This window comes from Manis javanica, chromosome 7 (genome assembly GCF_040802235.1).
Source record: "Manis javanica isolate MJ-LG chromosome 7, MJ_LKY, whole genome shotgun sequence".
Classification (NCBI taxonomy): Eukaryota; Metazoa; Chordata; class Mammalia; order Pholidota; family Manidae; genus Manis; species Manis javanica.
In genome coordinates, this window is record NC_133162.1 from 125,074,240 (window position 1) to 125,093,085 (window position 18,846).

At 43.7% G+C, this 18,846-nt stretch overlaps 1 protein-coding gene across 4 annotated transcripts in view; it reads right to left on the reverse strand.

Moving 5' to 3' along the window:
- Window positions 1-18,846, reverse strand: part of ACVR1 (activin A receptor type 1) — an 87,664-nt gene that overhangs the window by 42,730 nt on the left and 26,088 nt on the right. For all 4 annotated transcript variants that reach the window (XM_036996030.2, XM_073241492.1, XM_073241491.1 and 1 more), the window contains 2 exons: window positions 16,666-16,739; window positions 91-354 (listed from right to left, as the gene is read on the reverse strand). In XM_036996030.2, the coding sequence (XP_036851925.1) occupies window positions 91-354; window positions 16,666-16,739 (338 nt within the window). The remainder of the gene's footprint in view (window positions 1-90; window positions 355-16,665; window positions 16,740-18,846) is intronic.

Below are 18,846 nucleotides of genomic sequence, written 5' to 3' on the forward strand. Positions count from 1 at the left end.
GGCCTGTAGCTTCTTATATCTTTAACCCACACGGCATCAGGACAAAAGGAACAAAAAGGCTTGATCTAGAAATAGAAAGTCCATGGGAACCTTTGGTGGGCAGCTGGGCCGTGATGTTCCTGTTACACCAGTCTCCCTGGCAGCACTCCACAGCTTGGCCAGGGGAGGGCGGGGTCTTACAGGTCATCTTGCCCTGCTCGTACACCTGGAAGCAGCCCTTCTGGTAGACGTGGAAGCCATCGTTTATGCTCAGCGAGGAAAAGCACTGCTGGCCTTCACAGTGGTCCTCGTTCCCACAGGACAGGCCTTCACACACACACATGTAAAGTTTGGGGTTTACCTTGGGCTTCTCATCTGCAAAGGAGACAGGAAGGGGGAAACATCACTGCATGGTGTTAACCCCCACTGGGGGAATAATACAGTTTCCCCAAGACCATTACAAGCACATTAACCAAACAGAAAGTCAGGCTAAGCACCACCATCGGCCCTGACATTCACAGTCTGTTATCCTGTCTCTCTCACTTGGACAACCACCAAATAATAATCACCCCTCAGTATGCAAACGCATCTATATGAGCTGTGTGCTCTTGCAGATCATGTCCACAGGCTTCTGAAAATGGACTTCTCCCACTGTACTTTTCATGTTATCTGTGGCCTGATGGGCTCTCAGATCCCATGTCTTGCTTCAAAATAAGATGCTTTACCAGACCATAACACTCATCACCTTTATTTTATGTAAAAAAAGAAAAGGACCCCAAATATGTGGCGGCTGTTACTACCTACTAGTTCCTGCTAGCTCCATACAAATCTCCATCAACTAGTGATGTAAGGAATGCTGATCCTGCCATTATCTGTCTGCTTCAGAAACATGGCAGTATAATAAGAGTTTTCCAGAATGTACAGTCCATAATTACAAATCCATATTACCGATATTTTCAGCTAGATGCTTAGACTAATTTTTCAGTAGTAGTAACACTGCAGTTTTTACATTGATTGCAGTGGGAATTCACAGCTGCTTACACATTTTCAATGGGCAGGAAGAAATTTGGCCCTGGTTATTGAAGATGAGGGCATAAGGAAATCAAGGGAGTAGAACGATGTTTGAACAATAAGGTAACAAGTGGGAGCAGGGGAGAAGCCCACACCTGTGGGCTCTGAGGTAATGGAAAGAGTCAGAAATATATCATCAGTGCAGGAACCTAATCAGACATTCTCATGGTTTCCTTCTGGAGACACTCATTCACAATTTCACTTTTCAAATCATTCTCTTCCCCTCCCTTGTTACAATGATTAGTTCAGACTTGCTGGTCCCAACAGTTTCCACTAGTGGGGAAGGAAAGTGAAGACAGAATGTAAACAGCCAAGTCCTGGAGGCCACTGGTCAGTTGGCTAAGGCCACTTTCCCAAGAGGCACTGTTCATATAAGGAAATTCAGCTCTCAGAGCTCCCTCTGAAGGTCTATTGCGCAGACAGGCCACCTTCTGATCCTTGAACCTTCTGTAACAAGTCCATGAGATAACTGCTTCTTTCTTGAAACAACAGGTCACTGGCTGTGCTTTCACAAGGAGACTGTAAGGTAAGGTCTTTGAAAATGTCAAGTTCATTTACGCAGATTTGTGTGGGCATGTGTAGAGATGTGGGTTATCTCAAAAAGAGAAAAAGCATTCTTAATCTTTCTTCTTCCCTCTTCAAAGAAGTGAAAAATAGTTCACTGCCCACTGCAAAGTGGGTGACGCGTCCCACAGAGTAAGAGCATGCAGACACACAGACACAAGCCTTCTATTTATAAGTGACTTGCTAGTTCTTTTGAAAGCCACAAGGGGCTCATCCAAGAGCAAAGACAGGCCTGAAAGCAGGGAACCCAAAATAGCCACTGACAGTGTATGTATGTCACCAAGTCTCACCCCAGAGAATCAAAAGCCCTCCGACATCTTTAATGAGCAAAAATTTTAATGAGCCAAGAGACAGTCTTTATTTTCCCTGCCTAAAGAAATGCCAGCACCACTCTAGTTCTATGAGGATGAGAAATGTATATATCTGTTGACATAATCCAGCAAAAAAGTTTACACTTGCCAAAAGTGAGCTGAAAGATAGTATTTCTAGGAAGTCTAGACTGGCTTGCCACTCTTGAATGGCACGAAGCTGGGCTGAGAGTTGGCACTTTTGTTGCCCAACAGGTGATGACTCTTTGGAGGGAAACACATGGGCGGGGTAAGGGAGAGAGTTTATGGTGTCCTACTGATCTGTTTGTGATCTGCAGCAGAAAATTAAAAGGACTATATTTAAAGCCTGTAAATAATGCAATTTATGTAGATTTGTATCACAAACATTTATTTTAAAGTATCATATATATCTAAGGATACATCCACAGCACATTTAAGAGGTCAAGTCTGTCGGCACTGGGTTGGAGATGAGGCATTGGTGTTGGGATGAAGGAGTAACATGAAAATAATACAGGAGAGTAGCTGTTCATGGAATGACCATGGGTTGAGGAACAGAAATTACTCAGCATGTTGCCCACTAGAACAAGAAGTAAGAAACTCCTGACCACAGAGAGCTCACTCATCACTGACCCCATAGAAATGGATGGTCCAGTGCACTGAAGAATTAATGCCACGTTTTGCTTCTAATAAAAAAAGTCAAGTTTTAAAAAAGTTAGATAACAATAATAATTTGTGCTCTCAGAGTGAACTATGCTTTTAAAGTTCTAGCTCAAACTGAACTCTAGGTCTGCAGACACAAGCTATGGACTGCCTTGCAAGGTCTGTAGCTTTTAATGTGGAGACAGTGTGGTAGATGTTTGGTCTGTAACCTAGAGTTTTGCTAGAATTGAGCAGCCTCAAGTAAATACTACCTTTGGTCAAACTCAACTCACTATACCCCTCTATGCAGTGCCTAATGGGGTAGAGATCTATCATCACATCTTAGCCCGTGGGGTCAAAAACTAAGCCAAAGAGATTCATTCATTCATTAAACACTCTCCTTGAATCTTTATATCCCTCTTCCAGTTGTCTACAGATGACCAGGGTTTGACTACATCTAAGATGGTAATTTTTTTAAGAGGTCACAGACTAGGGGTTTCATAGCCTCCCCTCCACAATCCAGACCAAGAAAAAAAGGGAAGAAAGGTGGCTGTTAATGACATGTGATAACTAAATCGATCTCTGATGTGGGGAGCCACAAGCCAGTCAGGCGGTTAGCTAATGGGCAAGTACCAAACCTTCACATTGTTCCCCATTTTGACTCTAATGCTTAGTCTTCTAAATTTACATACTCCATGAAACTAAGTAGCAGAGCCTTGCATGAATCTAATTTTTATACATACCCAAATACAAATGAAGACCCTAAATTCATAAGACCAAGAACAACTGCATGCACCCCACACCTGTGCACACAACTGTACCCACGCACACGCCCGCATCCATGCACCCTGTACCTGTGCACATGCCTGCACCCATGCACGTGCCTGCACCAACTCACCCTGTACCTGTGCACACTCCTGCATCCGCACCCACACCCCACAACTGTGCATGCACCTGTACCCACAAACCCCACACCTGTGCACATGCCTGCACCCACGGTACACACCCACTTCCATATGCACAGTAGTTCCAGGCCACTTGGGCAATTTCATCTGACAGAGGGGATTCGTAGAAGAAATGCCAAAGGGATTTTCTTAGCTAGGATTACTAATTCAACAAAGATTAAAAGTAAGGTAGCAGTTTTTTCAGAACTTAATATCCACAATTCTAAGGAACCCAGCAGGCTCCCAAATGCCCATGACCCACTGGTTTAGTGTTGCCAAGATTTAGGAATAACTGTAACAACATGTGGACCTTTGGTATTTTATTTGGGGCAGGCTTGAGGAGACAGAGACAAGCATGATCCCAAACTCCTTTTAGGGCCACAGGTCAGGGCCTGCGGCCTCCAGTCTCTCAGACTGTGGTATACATGCGCTACCCATCAGGGAGCACCAAGGAATGGATAGTCGCCTTCTGTCACTACTTCAGCAGGACGGACAGGAAGCACTATATCTGCTATGAAGTTGTTTGCACAGTCAAGTGTAAAATAGAACTCGTAAGTGCCCTGCAGAAGGCAGTAAGCCTACTCCACCCAACTGACACTCATTTAAATAATTCAGTAATTTCAATGTCAAGCCAGAGATAGTCCCTCTCTGCGGAGCTCACCCACATTGTCTGTTCTAAAAGGCACCTCCTGGCGTTACTCAGTGTTACGGCTGGCAGTGCATGCCCTTTGTGTCACCAGAACTGGGCCCGTGTGAATACATCCGCAGCCTGGGTCTGGCTGGGAGCAACAGGGAGTTCTCAAAGCCGTCCGAGATGAGGAACCCGGGCTGGCTCCACAAACAGGAAGGCTCAGAATCCCTGGAGTTCACCACTGCCAAATCTTTCAAAAGATTTTTCTTGTTCTGGGTGATACTCAGCTCACCATCTGGACACACCTACCCTCAGAGCCTAGTCCTAGACTGTCACAGGAAGAGGCAGAGCAAAGAGCCTTGAGAACCTCAAAACAGGCACACGAGACTGTCCACAGTTCCAGTTATCTTGCACATCACAGTAAAAGTATTCACATTTATGTTTCAAGTAGGACTTGAATAATACAGGCAGGACACTATGGACTTACCTTGGTGTTCATTCCTCCTCCCACCTGCCCATATTGCTTTACAGCATTTCAACTGACTATCATTCTAAGTGTGGACAAGCCCCACATTTCCCACTAAAGTCTTTGACATGAGAGAAAACAAGAAAATGCTACAAGTAAACCAGCCTGAGCTATGACCCTGCGTGTCAGCAAAAGGCTGAATTTCTTACAGGTTCACCTCAAAGTGGCACAAATAACAATGCAGTTATTAAACTATTGTTATAAAGTCCAACAGCTCAGAATTTTATAGGCTAAAAAAGGATCCCCAAACATCCCTGGACTCCTTCCAACAGTATAAATGATTGATTCACTTGAAATGACAGCTTATATTAGGCTTATAGATGTGGGAGTCCTTCCATCATCTCCTAATCCGAGAGTGCAGCCTGGCACCTCTCCAGAATCTGAAAGCATTTGAGATCTCTGGCATTAAACAAAGGCTTAAGAAAGGATTTTGCAATGCCAGGTATCACTGCCAGCAAGCCGGCTCCTGAGACAGAAACACAAAGGTCAGACGGAATGCCTCGTGAAGGGCATTTGACCGTCTGGCAAGAAAGCAGGTTACCTGCTCAGGAATAAAATACACCAAATGCCTAAATGCACTCATAGTAAAACACTCATTTCAGGAACCCAAATCACATTTTTGTCCAGATCAGAGAAACTGATAAAGTTGTAAAGCCGAAAAGAAAATACATCCCAGGAGTAGAAAATAGAGGCGTTTGAATAAAATATAGATTAGAGTAACAACAGAAAAATGATTCTAGGATTTCCAAGATTTTGAGCTCATGATGCCCAAATGTGTTCGTGCTTGTGTTCCCTCACTGAGCAAATGGCAGCCCCGAACAGATGTACAAGTCCGGGTCTCTCCACCTTCCGTTACCCTCAGAATAGGCCCACAGTCGTTAACCTGGCCTACGAAGTCCCAGCTGAGCTGTCTCCACCTCTCCAGCCTCACCTCTGGGCCCTCAGCTCCTAGAAGGTTTCTTCCTGCTTCAGGGTCTCGGATCCTTCAGCTGTGGAATTCCCTCCACGTGGGATGCCTATGCCCTCCCTGCCAACATCCCCACTGCCCAGTTAGGGCCTCACTTCCCCTTAAATCTCACTTTCCACGTCACTTCCTCAGAGAAGCCTTTGTTCACGCACCCGAATCTGAGAAGGAACCCCCTGGACACGCACACATACGTGTGTCTGTATGGCTCTGAATGTCCAGGTCTTCCCTCTGGACTGGGAGCACCACGAGGGAAGGAACCAAGTCCAGTTTGCACACCACGATTTACCCCACAACGGTTTCCGGTCCTCGGCAGGTGTACAAGCCTGATGGATATTTGCTTTGGAATGAATTTTCACTTCACAGAAAGGATTTAGAGGTGGGAAGTGGGGACATGATGCTGGTTTTCAGAGCAGACTGGGCTTATAAAGTCTCTAAATGTCAGCAGAGATCTTAAGGCAAGGCTTAGTCACCGAGCCAGCATGTCTGTGCAAACCACTTCTTCCTAGAGCAGCTCGCCACGGCGTCACATCTGTTCACCTACTTGGGCCTACCACTGTGGGAAATTAGTATTTTTTTGCAGTGTGGTAGGTTTTCAGTTTGCTTCTTTGTTTGTTGGAAGAAAGGTGAAATACAAGAGTTCCTAAGACAAGGAATTATTTAATACACTGATAGAACAGCATGGGCTTTTATGGGTGGCCCCTCCTTAGGGGGCCGATCTGAGGACCTCTGGCTGTCGTGAGGCTGTGGTGATCAGGACGACAGGACGACCACAGCACAGAATGGTGGCTCCGGCCAGGGAGGGGGTCACATGGGACGTGCCGCGTGGCAGTGACAAACCTGCCCCTGGTCTTCGCTGCCGTTTTCCTCCTATCCGTGAAAATAATGGCATTTTCAGCAGGGAGTGGGGAAGAGTGAATTGCATCATTTTTTTCTCCCCTTCTTGCTTTGCTGAAGGTGATAAGGATTCCTAAGTCATCCTGCATTTGAACTGCTGAAGCTGAGAGGGGAAAAAAAAGTGCCATCTGTTTATTTTGTGTCTGGGCTGACTCCTCGTCTCTGAAATACTCCCTGTAAATTAAGCCTATTGCAGCAGCCACACCTTCTATTTCAAAGCCAAAAGCTTGGTCTGTGTTTAAGTGACTAACCAGTGAAAGAACATTGTGGAGTATTGACTTAGGGCAATATTGGTCTGTCTTGTTTGTGCTTTTTATGATTCCCTGAATAGAACAAACCAGGCTTAACACAGGCACCATGTCCGGGAAGCAACTCCTTACTCCGGGGGGACATAATGACCCCTTTCTTCATTTTGCCTTCAAACTGCTTGAATTTCTTAGCTTCTGAAAAATGATTATAAGGCCTAATGTCAATTACCTACTAAGGAATTCTCTTGGAGATCAGAAAGTACCACCCGGACCCACCCCCTAATATTGGCAAGGCCCATGTCTGAGCAAAGCTCCACTTACAGGCAGAGTAACAGAGTACAACAGCCAGAAAGGAGAAGAAACAAAGACCCACTGAATTATAGGCATTTCAGGGAAGTCATTACTTGTTTAGATTTAGATAAGAGCCAGTGAGTGACACGGCACCACATATTCAATGTCTCAGACTGGGAGCTCTGTTCACTGGGTGGGAAGTGTTCCTGCCTCATTCTGAGGACCTCGCCCTGAACATTCCCCAAGATTGATACTATCAGTCATAAAATCATTTCTCCTACAGCCACCATGAGACAAATGAGTTTGGGTCACTTTGAGTTTATTGTGTTTTTCACCAGTGAGCCCCACAGAAAGGCCCCAGGTGCCTGCACTCAAAGTAGAAGCCGAAAGCATTTCTTCAGGCTGACTAGAGAGTGAACGGCCACCATGCAGAAGGTGTCCTGTCCAGGCTCTGTACTGAATTATTCTGGTTTACAGCAAACCTTAAACAAGGATACAGACATGAGACAGGGCAGTGGACAGTGTAGAGACACAGATGGAATGATGGAGAAGGAACTAGGGGCAGCTTCCACCTCTACTCCACTCAACCTTTTCTTCTGAGATTCAGGGACCGGGCCTCCCCGCTTGCCAATCTCTGCTCTACTTACTCCCAGCAAGCTGCCCCACAGCCCACACCCTTTCCAGAAGCTTTCAAACCACAGAGATAAACCCTTCAAAAGATAGGCAGGGCTCCAATTTGTTGAACAAGTCTTAGAATACCGGCCTCTAGGCAATGTGGTGCCCATAGCTAAAGGTGAAAAAGGCTAGAATTAGTTAAATTCCTTCTCTCTGGTGCTCTGCCCTACCTCACCACAAAGAAAAGCACAGAGGGAACAAAGTAATTTGTAGGCTATTTCTTTCTAGCCCAGAGGAAGCCAAAGGGTGATGTCCAAAATAACCAAGGGAGAAAAACTGGCGCAGAGCCTAAGCTTCTGATACTGCGACTTCCTCATCCCCCAACTTCCCATTTGATGTCGCAGGCCCTAACCAGGTCCAGAACGCTGTGAAAGGTTAGTGAAGAAAGGAATCCCACATCTTCCATTCCATGAACCCACGCCTTGTGCATTTATCCCAGCCTTTATAACTAGATCTTCGTATGTCTTCTTTCCCCTATCAGTCTCATTAATACGTCCACAAGAACTCATCAACTCCCCAATTCAACACATTTCTGAAGACCTGTATTATCAGTCATGGAGCAAAGATCCTACAGGCACATTGAGACAACTGAGTTTGGGTCATTGTGAGTTTATTGTTTTTTGACCTATGAGCCCACAGAAAAGTTCCAGATGCCTGCACTCAAGGTACAAACAAAAGCATTTCTTCAGAGTGCTGTGAACCAGTACTGGTTTTTCAAACACACATTCCCTCCCCTCTAATCTCTGTGGCACAGCACACCATTCCCAGCTTCCACAATAATCTTGGACCTTGGCAGAAGAAAGGCAGCTAAATCTGAGACGTGTCACGAGGCCACTGGCTGGGAAGCAAGAATATCTAAACACAAACCAAGCAGAGAGCGACAAGCCAATTTCCGCAGATTCCCCCGGGCTCCTGTGGCTGCAGAGCAACGACAGCCTAAAGATAACCCAAGTATCCACGAAGGGCCACTTTTAAATAGTGGCTTTAAGACCGCCAGTCATTTCAGAAGTATTCACTTCCATCCACATTGGCGTGCCAAGCATGCCCAACGACGGCCAGCCCGCTGAAGAGAAGGGAGCCCGGAAGGAAAGGGAAGGAGTCCCAAAGGGGAACAGACAGCTCCTAATGTGCTGTGATCCTATTCTGTGCCCACATTTGGACTGCTGAGAAAGAATAATCTAGCAAAGAGACACCTTGAGAAGTGATCTACTGACAACCATTGCGGATTAAAGAGCAGGTAGAAGACCAAAACAGTTCAGCTCAATGCCTCCCTTTTCTATAACTGAGGCAATATACACCATGGATGGCTACCTTCCAGGAGTTGTTTAGGAAAGGCTTTCCCTCCGAATGAAAACGTATGCCTCTCAGCCTACCGGACCACAGTTTGGCTGAGCAAGAAGTGTAGGGAGTCTTCAGCACATACTGTACTCACACAGCCACTGCGGCCACCCACTACCCACAGAAGGGACAAATAGAAATGCTCGAAAGAGGCTGCTGCTTTTTTTCTTCCTTTTAAGCCCTTTCCAAAGGGTTCACAAGATCTTTTCAAGAACCACTGAAATGCACTAGGCTCCTCAGCCATCCACCAAGCTGAGCCCACACTGTCCCAGGTGGCAGTCAGCCAGGGGCTGGTGTTCAAGGGACAGGCGCTAGGTGGGCTATTTTCAGTTGCTATCAGCTCAATCGGGAGCTGCACATGCTCAGCAGGCAGGCGAGTTTTGGTTGCATTTCAAACTCTGGGCAGCCGAGAGACGTACACCTTCCACAGCTGCCAGGGCAACCAGCTGCCCAGTGCTCTTCCCAAGACAGGAGCGATGGAAACAGGGCAACCTGGCCAGCCAACATGCCAGTGAGCAGGCTGTACCTCTCGTTTCACGGCCTGGGTTATTCTGAGCTGGGCTTATTGACACTCCATGGCAACACAGGGACAAAGGGCCAGCTAGAGGGACTCAAATGTCTTGCAAAAGTTGCTAGAAAAGTCAGCAGCTAAGTCCTCTATTTCCATAATACATGTACCAGTAGAATGATTCCTAGGCTATTTTTGTTTTGCTGCTATTATTATTATTGGTGAATAATAAGAACCAGGTCCACTCTTTGAGCCAAGGTTTTGTTTGGGTTTGGTTTCGTTTTGATTGCCACCATTAAGGTGCCCCAGTTGGGAAGCCTTGGAAAAGGCATCGACACTGAGGGAGGCCCGTGTTCTCATCTCTCGACCTCTAGTCTTACCATACAACTGTGATGCACGCCCACCACACCACGTTCTCAAAGCACACAAACTGCGCCTGTGCCATAACTCTCACCTCCCCAGGACAGGAGGGAGAGGGCACCTTGGGCACAAGGCCCTGCCAGGCCAGCAGGGCCTCAACACCCAACCCCTCCAGGGGCCCAGGCAGGGCCCAGGCAGCGTCCTCTGTCCCCGCTGCCCAAAAAAAGGTCCTTCTCGGTTCTTTTGCTGGTCCAATGCCTGCTCACCCTTCCAAACTCTGCCTCCCTGGGCTGCTGTCCCCCATCCCAGCCCAGTGCGATATGAAGGCCCTTCCTGTGGAAACCCCCGGGGCTGTGCTGTGACCTTTGTCTCATCCAACCAGGCTGGGACTCCTTGACAGCACTTGGAACCCCTTCTAGGTTTCTAGCTGCCCTCACCAGCGCCTACCAGTGGATTCATGTTAATTTATCCACTGAAAGAACTTAGGATTGTCTTCTGATGCTCTCTTCCCAAAGTCAGAATAAACTCTTTCAAAGGATATGCTCTCTTATCACCTCTCTCCTCAGCCTAGATCAGTCCCTCCGTCTCTTATAATTCTGTATTTTTCACATTGCAATACTTACTCTCACTGTAGCCGACATTACTTATTCTTTTGTTTGTCAAATACCACTGAGCACCAACGATATGCCAGGCATTGCTTAGACAATGGGGATCAAATGACCACCACGGAGTCCCAGCCTCTTGGTCTAGGGCTCACTTTGCCCATATTCCCCACGGCTCCCTACAGCCGTCCCGTCACGGCCTCCGTGACGCAGGAAGAAGGAAGGCACATACATTCGGCTCATGATGGAGACTCTGTCTCTCTCCTGAGAAAGGCCTGATTCCTCTGCGTAGCCGAGAACCTTCTTTACAGAAGAGCCTCTTTGACTAGCAATACCATTAGCTATCAGAAATTACCCTGACCCTTTGCAAAACTAGCGATGTGAAACATATGAACTAGGACATGATATAAAAGTTAAAGAGAGGCTGTGATTGGGTAACTCTCAGTGGCACTTTGCCGTGTTATACACACCACCGGAGCCGAATTCTGAGCTGGACCGAGGGTATGTTTTTCCCTATCTATTACTTACTTCACAACTTTCCTGACTGTGTCTGATTGTTTGCTTCATTCATATATACTGCCTTGATGTAGGTACCAGAATGCAGAAGGTAAAACAAACGCCAAAAAAACGAATACGAGAGTCCACTCCCCCTCCAAATCACCCCTGGAATCAAAACCACAGGCACAGAGGTGGGATCTGGTGTTTTTCAAAGGGGAATGTCACTACCGCCTTCCCGAGAGAAAATTCTCCCTCTCCCTCCTACTTCTCCTCTCCTTCGCACATCCCCAAACGTACACATCCTCAGAAAGCCCACGCTCCACTCCACCCGGTCACAAAGAATTAGATGGAGCACTCCGTGGCTCTGGGCCGTGCCCTGCTCTGTGGAGCTCGGATTCAGCTGATTAGAATCGGCTCAGAATTTAGCAGCTGTTCCATTGTTATGACCAAGGCTGACAAGGCACCAGTGCAAACTTCCCTTTTCCTGTCCAATCACTGGCTTAGAGATAGAGAATGGTCAGGGGCTCCGTGAAGCTGTGAAAAAATAAAGGTTTTCTAGAGCAGCTCTGTTGGCGAATATGCAGGTTAGCCGTCAGAACCTGCACCTGAGGGCAGAAGGGACTCCGGGAGCAGTTGTCATTATTGAACTATGGGTTATGACTCGCTCGTGGGTAGTGAAATCAACTCAGTGGTTCAGGACAAGGTTGCTATCTGTCTTTTTAAATGAGATAAAACTGAATAGAATAAAAAAGCGAAGTTATAGAAGTACATTAAACCTAGTAAGAGTGATCATCGTTATGTGAAATTTTCGTTTCAGATGTATATGGGGCCAAGTCTAAAATGTTTCCTACTGTGTGTCACAGTGAAGTCTGAAAAGTCACCCCACCCTGTGCCTTACACTCTCTGGGAATCAACAAGAGTCCTGAATAATTATGACTATTTCGTACAATCATTATCTATGGAAGCTGGACAGCTAGCAGTGGTTTGGGAGTTACAAATTAATTTTTAGTTGTGCTTCGTTTTCCTTGGGGTTTGCTTTCAAGAGCAAAAGCTGCATATAGGACATTCCACAGTTTTTCCATAAAGAGGAGCTGGCATCCAGCCCCTCGCTCTTGAGACCTATGTTTTTAAAAGAGAAGCTTAGAAGCCACCGCACTCCCCCCACTCACGGCTGACCACAAGGACATCATTCAACGAACCTGGGTCTTGGATTTGTTTTCCCATCTGCTTAATACTTGACTTTGAGTGAACTTGTGGAGTCCTCTCCTCACCCCACAGCTACCCCCTCAATATGAACATTTTATATCGTGCACTGAAAAACAACTGGCTGTGGCTTTAAGTACCCACAGCTGAAACAAACGTTCCCCGGGAAGGAAAAGTTAAAAGGAAACTTTGCCACAAGTCACCTTGTACCAACTAAAACACCATCATTGTGTTAGAAGAGAACATTTGACAATAAAGGGGTGCAGCTTCATCAGACATTTACATTTTGGGTCCTCCTAGCGGCAAATAGCTAGCTCCGCACATCTCTCTCCCCAGAAAGTCTCTCATTTGATGATGTGTCAATGAAAGAGATTTTATTCTGAACAAAAGGTGTAAATTATAGTAATGAGAAATGCGAGCAACAAATTTAATACTGAGACATTTCTCTGACATTCACTCACCCTTTGAAGAACTTCCTGAATCTTCAATAAATGAGAAATTCAAAGAAAGGCTTATTCTATTCTTCCTGGTCAGTGGCAAAGAGGGGCACCTTTGTGGACCCCAACAAAAAGCCTATTCAAGTTTCCCCCTTCCTTCTCTCATTGAGCAATTAGGCTGGAAAGTCTGAGCGGTGATGGCTCTGGAAATACTAAAATCAAGTCAACACAGAAAATAATTTAGGCCAAAATCTCTTACAAAAAACTTGGCGAAAGTCAAGCCTTCATTGCTGTAATAAAATCTAACTATGGCTTGCAAATTTAATGAAATGTGGGTCATCTTTGCTTTGAAGTTTTTCTGAAGAAGCCACATTCCATTTTAAGTATTTGTGTCCTGGCTGTCACTGCAAATGGAGGTTCTGGAACAAAAACGGACTTCTCCCTGGTGGCGTAATAGCAGTACTAGAGCATGATTAGTCTTATTAATGAGAAGGAAAAGGAAGGATATACGGGTAATTAGGACTCAAGTGTTCTTCTCTTTGAGAGCAAATAAAACTCTTCCTGTAGCTAGAGTTGTATGTATAATGAACATGAGAAATGAACACTGGCATGAGAGACAAGAGAAATAAAAACACAAACCCAGGTGAAGGAGCTTCATCATTTGCTATTACAAGCTCTCATCTCAGCCTCTCAAACAGACTGGATTGAACTGGATTCTAGCATCCACCAGATATAATGTGCATGTAGCTAATTTAGGTACCCCCCAAAAATGCAAAATTCTGAAGAAGACTGATAATGACTGAAACTCTTGAATGCCCTTCCTCAAAGTATATCACGCCTTTTACTGGCTGTACAACCTTAAGCAAGAGTTTACACCAATTCAAAAAACACATCCCCTCAAAACCCATTTCATTAGGATAACCATGGAGGTTATGGGAAATAATGCAGACAAAGCATTTAGGCCAATATTTTGCACATATGGACCACTCAATAAATATTACCAATAATCATCAAAGAGGTAGTGACAGTGAGCAGTAGTTTCCAAATATATTCGGTCTTCTTTGCCCCAGAGCATTTAGGATTCCATAGAACTTGAGAACTGTTCTAAAGTACACTTATGCCAGCCCAGCTACCAAAATCACTGTTTGGGACCTTGTATTTGAAATAGTAACACTATTTCTAATCAGTATTTGTAAGACATTTGGGTAGTAATTTGGGAGACAAAGGGAGAGTTTCATTTATTTTTTAATGGACCAAAAAGAGCCCCAAGAATTTATGCCTCAAGAATGCCATCTACCTTCATTGAAGCACAATTAATGAGGTGTCTGCTCTGTAAACGTCAAGAATTGGTCAATTTCCTTTTAAACTTGGTGGTCTAAAGCTCTGCACTAGCTAGTCTGTGGGGCTAGTATAAAGACTTTAGTCATCACCTTATTATTTACTTCTTTTAGTTAATCATTTTGTACTTACACTGGCTTTATGACTAGTGTTGAATATATCAGCATATATTACAATTAGGGGTTCTCAGTGTTGTTTTTTAACTTCCTAGTAAACATAAAAAACAAAGTCTTCTCATAAAACATGCTATTGACAGTTAACCAGTAGTTGAGTCATGCATGGAAGACAGGACTAAGGCAAATGCTATTATGATTAGAGCACTCCAGGTCATGACACTCACTGGATATTGTTTGTTTGTTTGTTTGTTTGTTTGTTTGTTTGTTTGTTTGTTTCAAAGCTATTACAACTAAGGGATGATGTGCTCCTCTTTTTCCTTACCAGTAAACATTTTAGTGGTAGTGGTATATTAAATAGCAAAAAGTTAGTGGCCATCCCTTTCCATTTCAGCCAGACTAACCCATTTCATTATGTATCTTCACTGTGACATGAGGAGGTCATTTGCTGGATTCTTTGGGTGGCTTAAGAGCTAAAAGCAGGAAAAAAACCCAATGGCATGGTTGTTAATATTGTTTCATAAATGTCCTTTCCCTGTTCCTTCTCTGCTTCTCCTTCTCCATATTACATTTCATCAATTTCTCTTCCACTCTGTTTTTTTTCTATTGCGCCAACGCCAACAGTTCACTCATAACATCAAATGAAACCCAACAAACTACGTAACACAGAATTTGTCAGTGAACCTAGGGAAGGGCATGGAATTTCGAGGACTTTATTCCACAACATTCTTTAGGTTGTTTGTTTGTGTGTTTGTTAATAGTGGTCATAGGGTTTAACAATTTTAAAAAAGGCGGAAAAAATCCCAGCAACTTGACTGTTACGTCTCACGTACTGTCAAGTATCCCTGGGGGAAGAAAAGAACTCTTAGCTGGGAATTACTGTTAACCCACCAAATTTTTCCAGTCCATTTCTTATTAATTCTTTCAACTTAAGACCCAACCTCTCTTCTGGTTAAAACACCTCCAGTTACTTTAAACTTGCCCCACAGGAACCTTATTTCATATCTTCTTGGCACTACTTCAAATGACTGCAATATTATTAGAATGTTTTTAAGAACATTGCTTAGAGAGGAATCTACACTACAGATACCTAAATTGGCTTACAACAGCACTGTCCAACAGAAACTTAATGTAAGCCACATTATGTAATATTATTAGATAACAGGAGAAAATCTAGATGACCCTGGATATGGCAATAACTTTTCAGAGGCACAACCCATAAAAGAAATGATTAATAAGCTGGACTTCATTAAAATTAGAAATGTTTACTCTATGAAAGACAATATAAAGAGAATGAGAAGACCAGCCACAGACTGGGAGAAAATATATGCAAAAGACACATCTAATAAAGGACTGTTATCCAAAATATATAAAGAACTTTTAATACTCAAAAATAAGAAAACGACCTGATTAAAAAATGGGCCAAAACCCTAATAGACACTTCACAAAAGATATACAGATGGGAAAGAAGCATATGAAAAGGTGCTCCACATCATCTGTCATTAGGAAAATGCAAATAAAAATGAGACACCACTACACACCTATTAGAATGGCCGAAATCCAAAACTCTGACACCACCACACGCTGGCAAGGATGTAGAGCCACATAAACACTCATTCATTGCTGGTAAGACTGCAAAATGGTACCAACTGTTTGGAAGACAGTTTGGCAGCTTCTTACACATCTCCACCATACGCTACCAGACAATCCGGCAATTGTAATCCTTGGTGTTTACCCAAAGGAGCTGAAAACTTATGTCCACACAAATTCCTCCTCACTGATGTTTATAGCAACTTTGTTCATAATTGCCAAAACCTGGAATCAAACCAAGATGTCTCCTCTTGCATAGGTCAACAGACAATGAAATATTATTCAGCACTAAAAAGAAATGAGCTATCAAGTCCTGAAAATTCATGGAAGGACCTTAAACACATTAATAAGTGAAAGAAGTCAGTGGGAAAGACTACATACTGTGTGACACTCTTCATACAACTATATGACATTCTGGGAGAGACAAAACTATGAGGGCAATAAAAAGATCAGTGCTTGCTCCTGGTTAAGGCGGCCAAGGGGAAGGGATGAACAGGTTGAGCACCAAGGATTTCAGGGCAGTGAAATCCTCCATATGATACTCTAATGGTTAGATACGTGTCATTCTGTGTCTGTCCAAACCCACAGAATGTACACCAGCAAGTGTGAACCCCTTGGGTGATCGAGCTGTGTCAATGCAGGTTCATCAATAATGACAAATGAACCACTTTGGGATGTTGATAATGAGGGAGGCTGCACATGGATATGAGAAATGGGCATATGAGAAATCTCTGCACCTTCTTCTCAATTTTGCTGCAAACCTAAAAAACACCTTTAAAAAAATAAAGTCTTCAAAGGGGTCGGTGAGGGGGAGTAAGAGGAGGAGTCATATCTGATGGGGTTGAGAATGAACTAGTTTACAGTCAGCCAACAACACACAGTTATAACTCTCCTGTCCCAAACAGCGAGGAGCCACTTACCTTCCATACTAGGGGAAGGGAAAGCTATCGTCACTATCACAGGAAGAATCATCACTCCAGCTAGCATTGTATAACTGTGGAGGGAAGAAAAAAGAAATTAAAATAAAATAAAAATACATATAACTGCAGGATGGCTAATTAAGTACACCATTTTCAACCTGTCACTCAAGAACTTTCTTACAATCCCACTCATATATGTTGCCTTATTTCTTAGTATATTTAAACATCCCCCCTTTATCTGGCTCTAAACACATCACCTTAAGGAATGAAGATTTGCCTCCTAGTGGTGTCCACTCTACAACGACTTTCTCTGAGTCTGTTCTCTTACAATGAACTCCTTCATAAAGACATGAAAAATTCTCAGCTATAAGGCTAGGCATTCCCATAGGATTTTAGGTTCGGATTTTATCTTATCCTATTGAACACAAAATTGACACTAAACTAAAAACTCGGAGAAGCATGAATAGAGTGTTCTAAGATGTTAAAGAGTAACTGAATAATCCAATCCAAATTATGTTTGGGCCTTACTTCATAATTTAAGGAGTAAGAATTACTTACTCTTTTAAATAAGGATTAGAGGTGAAGCAACCTACATCATCACAAAACCCAAAACATAAAAAAGAAAAAAAAAAAACCAACCCTACAACTTATCCCTCACCTACTGCAAAGCAATGCATTCTTAATTAATCTCAAATGTAATGCAACAGGAAGAAATCATGTAAATCTGTAACACATGAAAGTATAACTGAGTAAAAGCAAAAGATACCTGATACAAATTTCAAGCTGACACTCTCCTAAAACCCTAAAACTATAATGGCAGAAGCTCAATATCCTGAGCAAAAGGACTACAGCAAAGATCTTTTGCATTTGATTAATTCCTGCAAAATTTCAGGAATCTGATGAGAGTTTGGATATACTAATTCTTTATTACAAGAATTAACTTTTTAAAAAACTAAACATGTGACTACTTATGATCATTTGGGTGGCAAAATAAAAAAGGAAACTGGTTAGATTTTTTAATAGGTTACGTTCTTGAATAGGTTAGTGTACCACCTTATTCTTGCAGCTTCAAAGTGAGGAGCAAAAGCCCATTGCTATCTAAGCCATTTGGAGTGGACACTTTCTGACTCATCTTCGTAAAATCAAATTTTTTGGTTGGTAGTCTGACTGTTCATTCCCCACAGCCCCATCCTATCTTACCTCCTTCTTTTTAACTTGCCTATAATTACATTGTCATCTGTCCCTTCTCTAATACCAAGAAAGGGAAGAGTAAAGGAGAGTTTTATCTACCTTTTATATTTTTAAAAGCACATAAGCTTGAAAGAGCCCCTTTCACTATTATCGTTGGTAGTGTTACTATTTCCATGTTCACATAGAGCTTTTCTATGGTGAGCCCTTATTTGTGGCATACAAACACCACATCTTGGCTCCCAGGGCCCACCCGACCAGAGACTGACTCCCCCATCACCACCTCGTCTCCATGCCCCTGAACACGAACTGCCTGGAGCCTTCTTCTCCACGGCTCTCCTGCCAAAGTCCCTCATGTCATCCATGATCTAGCTCAAAACGCTGAAACATCACTCCATGAGCAGTGGTCTCTACCTCCTACCACTGGTTCAACACCACTCAGAATCAATTATTTGTCCATGTCAGTCTCCAGCACTAGACCACATCTCCAAAAGGGGTACATGCATCAGTGTCATGCACAACAATTCACTGAACTATGGGATGAAAATACAGATCTTCCTCACTTACAATGTAAGTGTCGCCATCATCATAAAGTGAAAACATCATGAGTCAAAAATGCATTTCATACACCTAACCTACCAAACATCATAGCTTAGCCTAGCCTACCTAAAACATGTTCGGAACACTTACATTAGCCTACAGTTGGGCAAAATCATCAAACACAAAGCCTATTTTACAATAAAGTGCTGAACATCTCAAGTAATTTACTGAACACTGAAAGTGAAAAATAGAAGGGCTGGACAGAGACAGATGGTTGTAAATACATTGGTCGTTTACCCTTGTGATCGTGTGGCTGAGATCTGCAGCTCACTGCCCCGCCCAGCGTCACAAGAGAGGACCGTACCAGAGAGCGCCAGACCAGGAAAAGATCCAAATTCAAAATCTGAAGTGTGGTTGATACCAAATGCCTATTGCCGTTGCACTATCATAAAG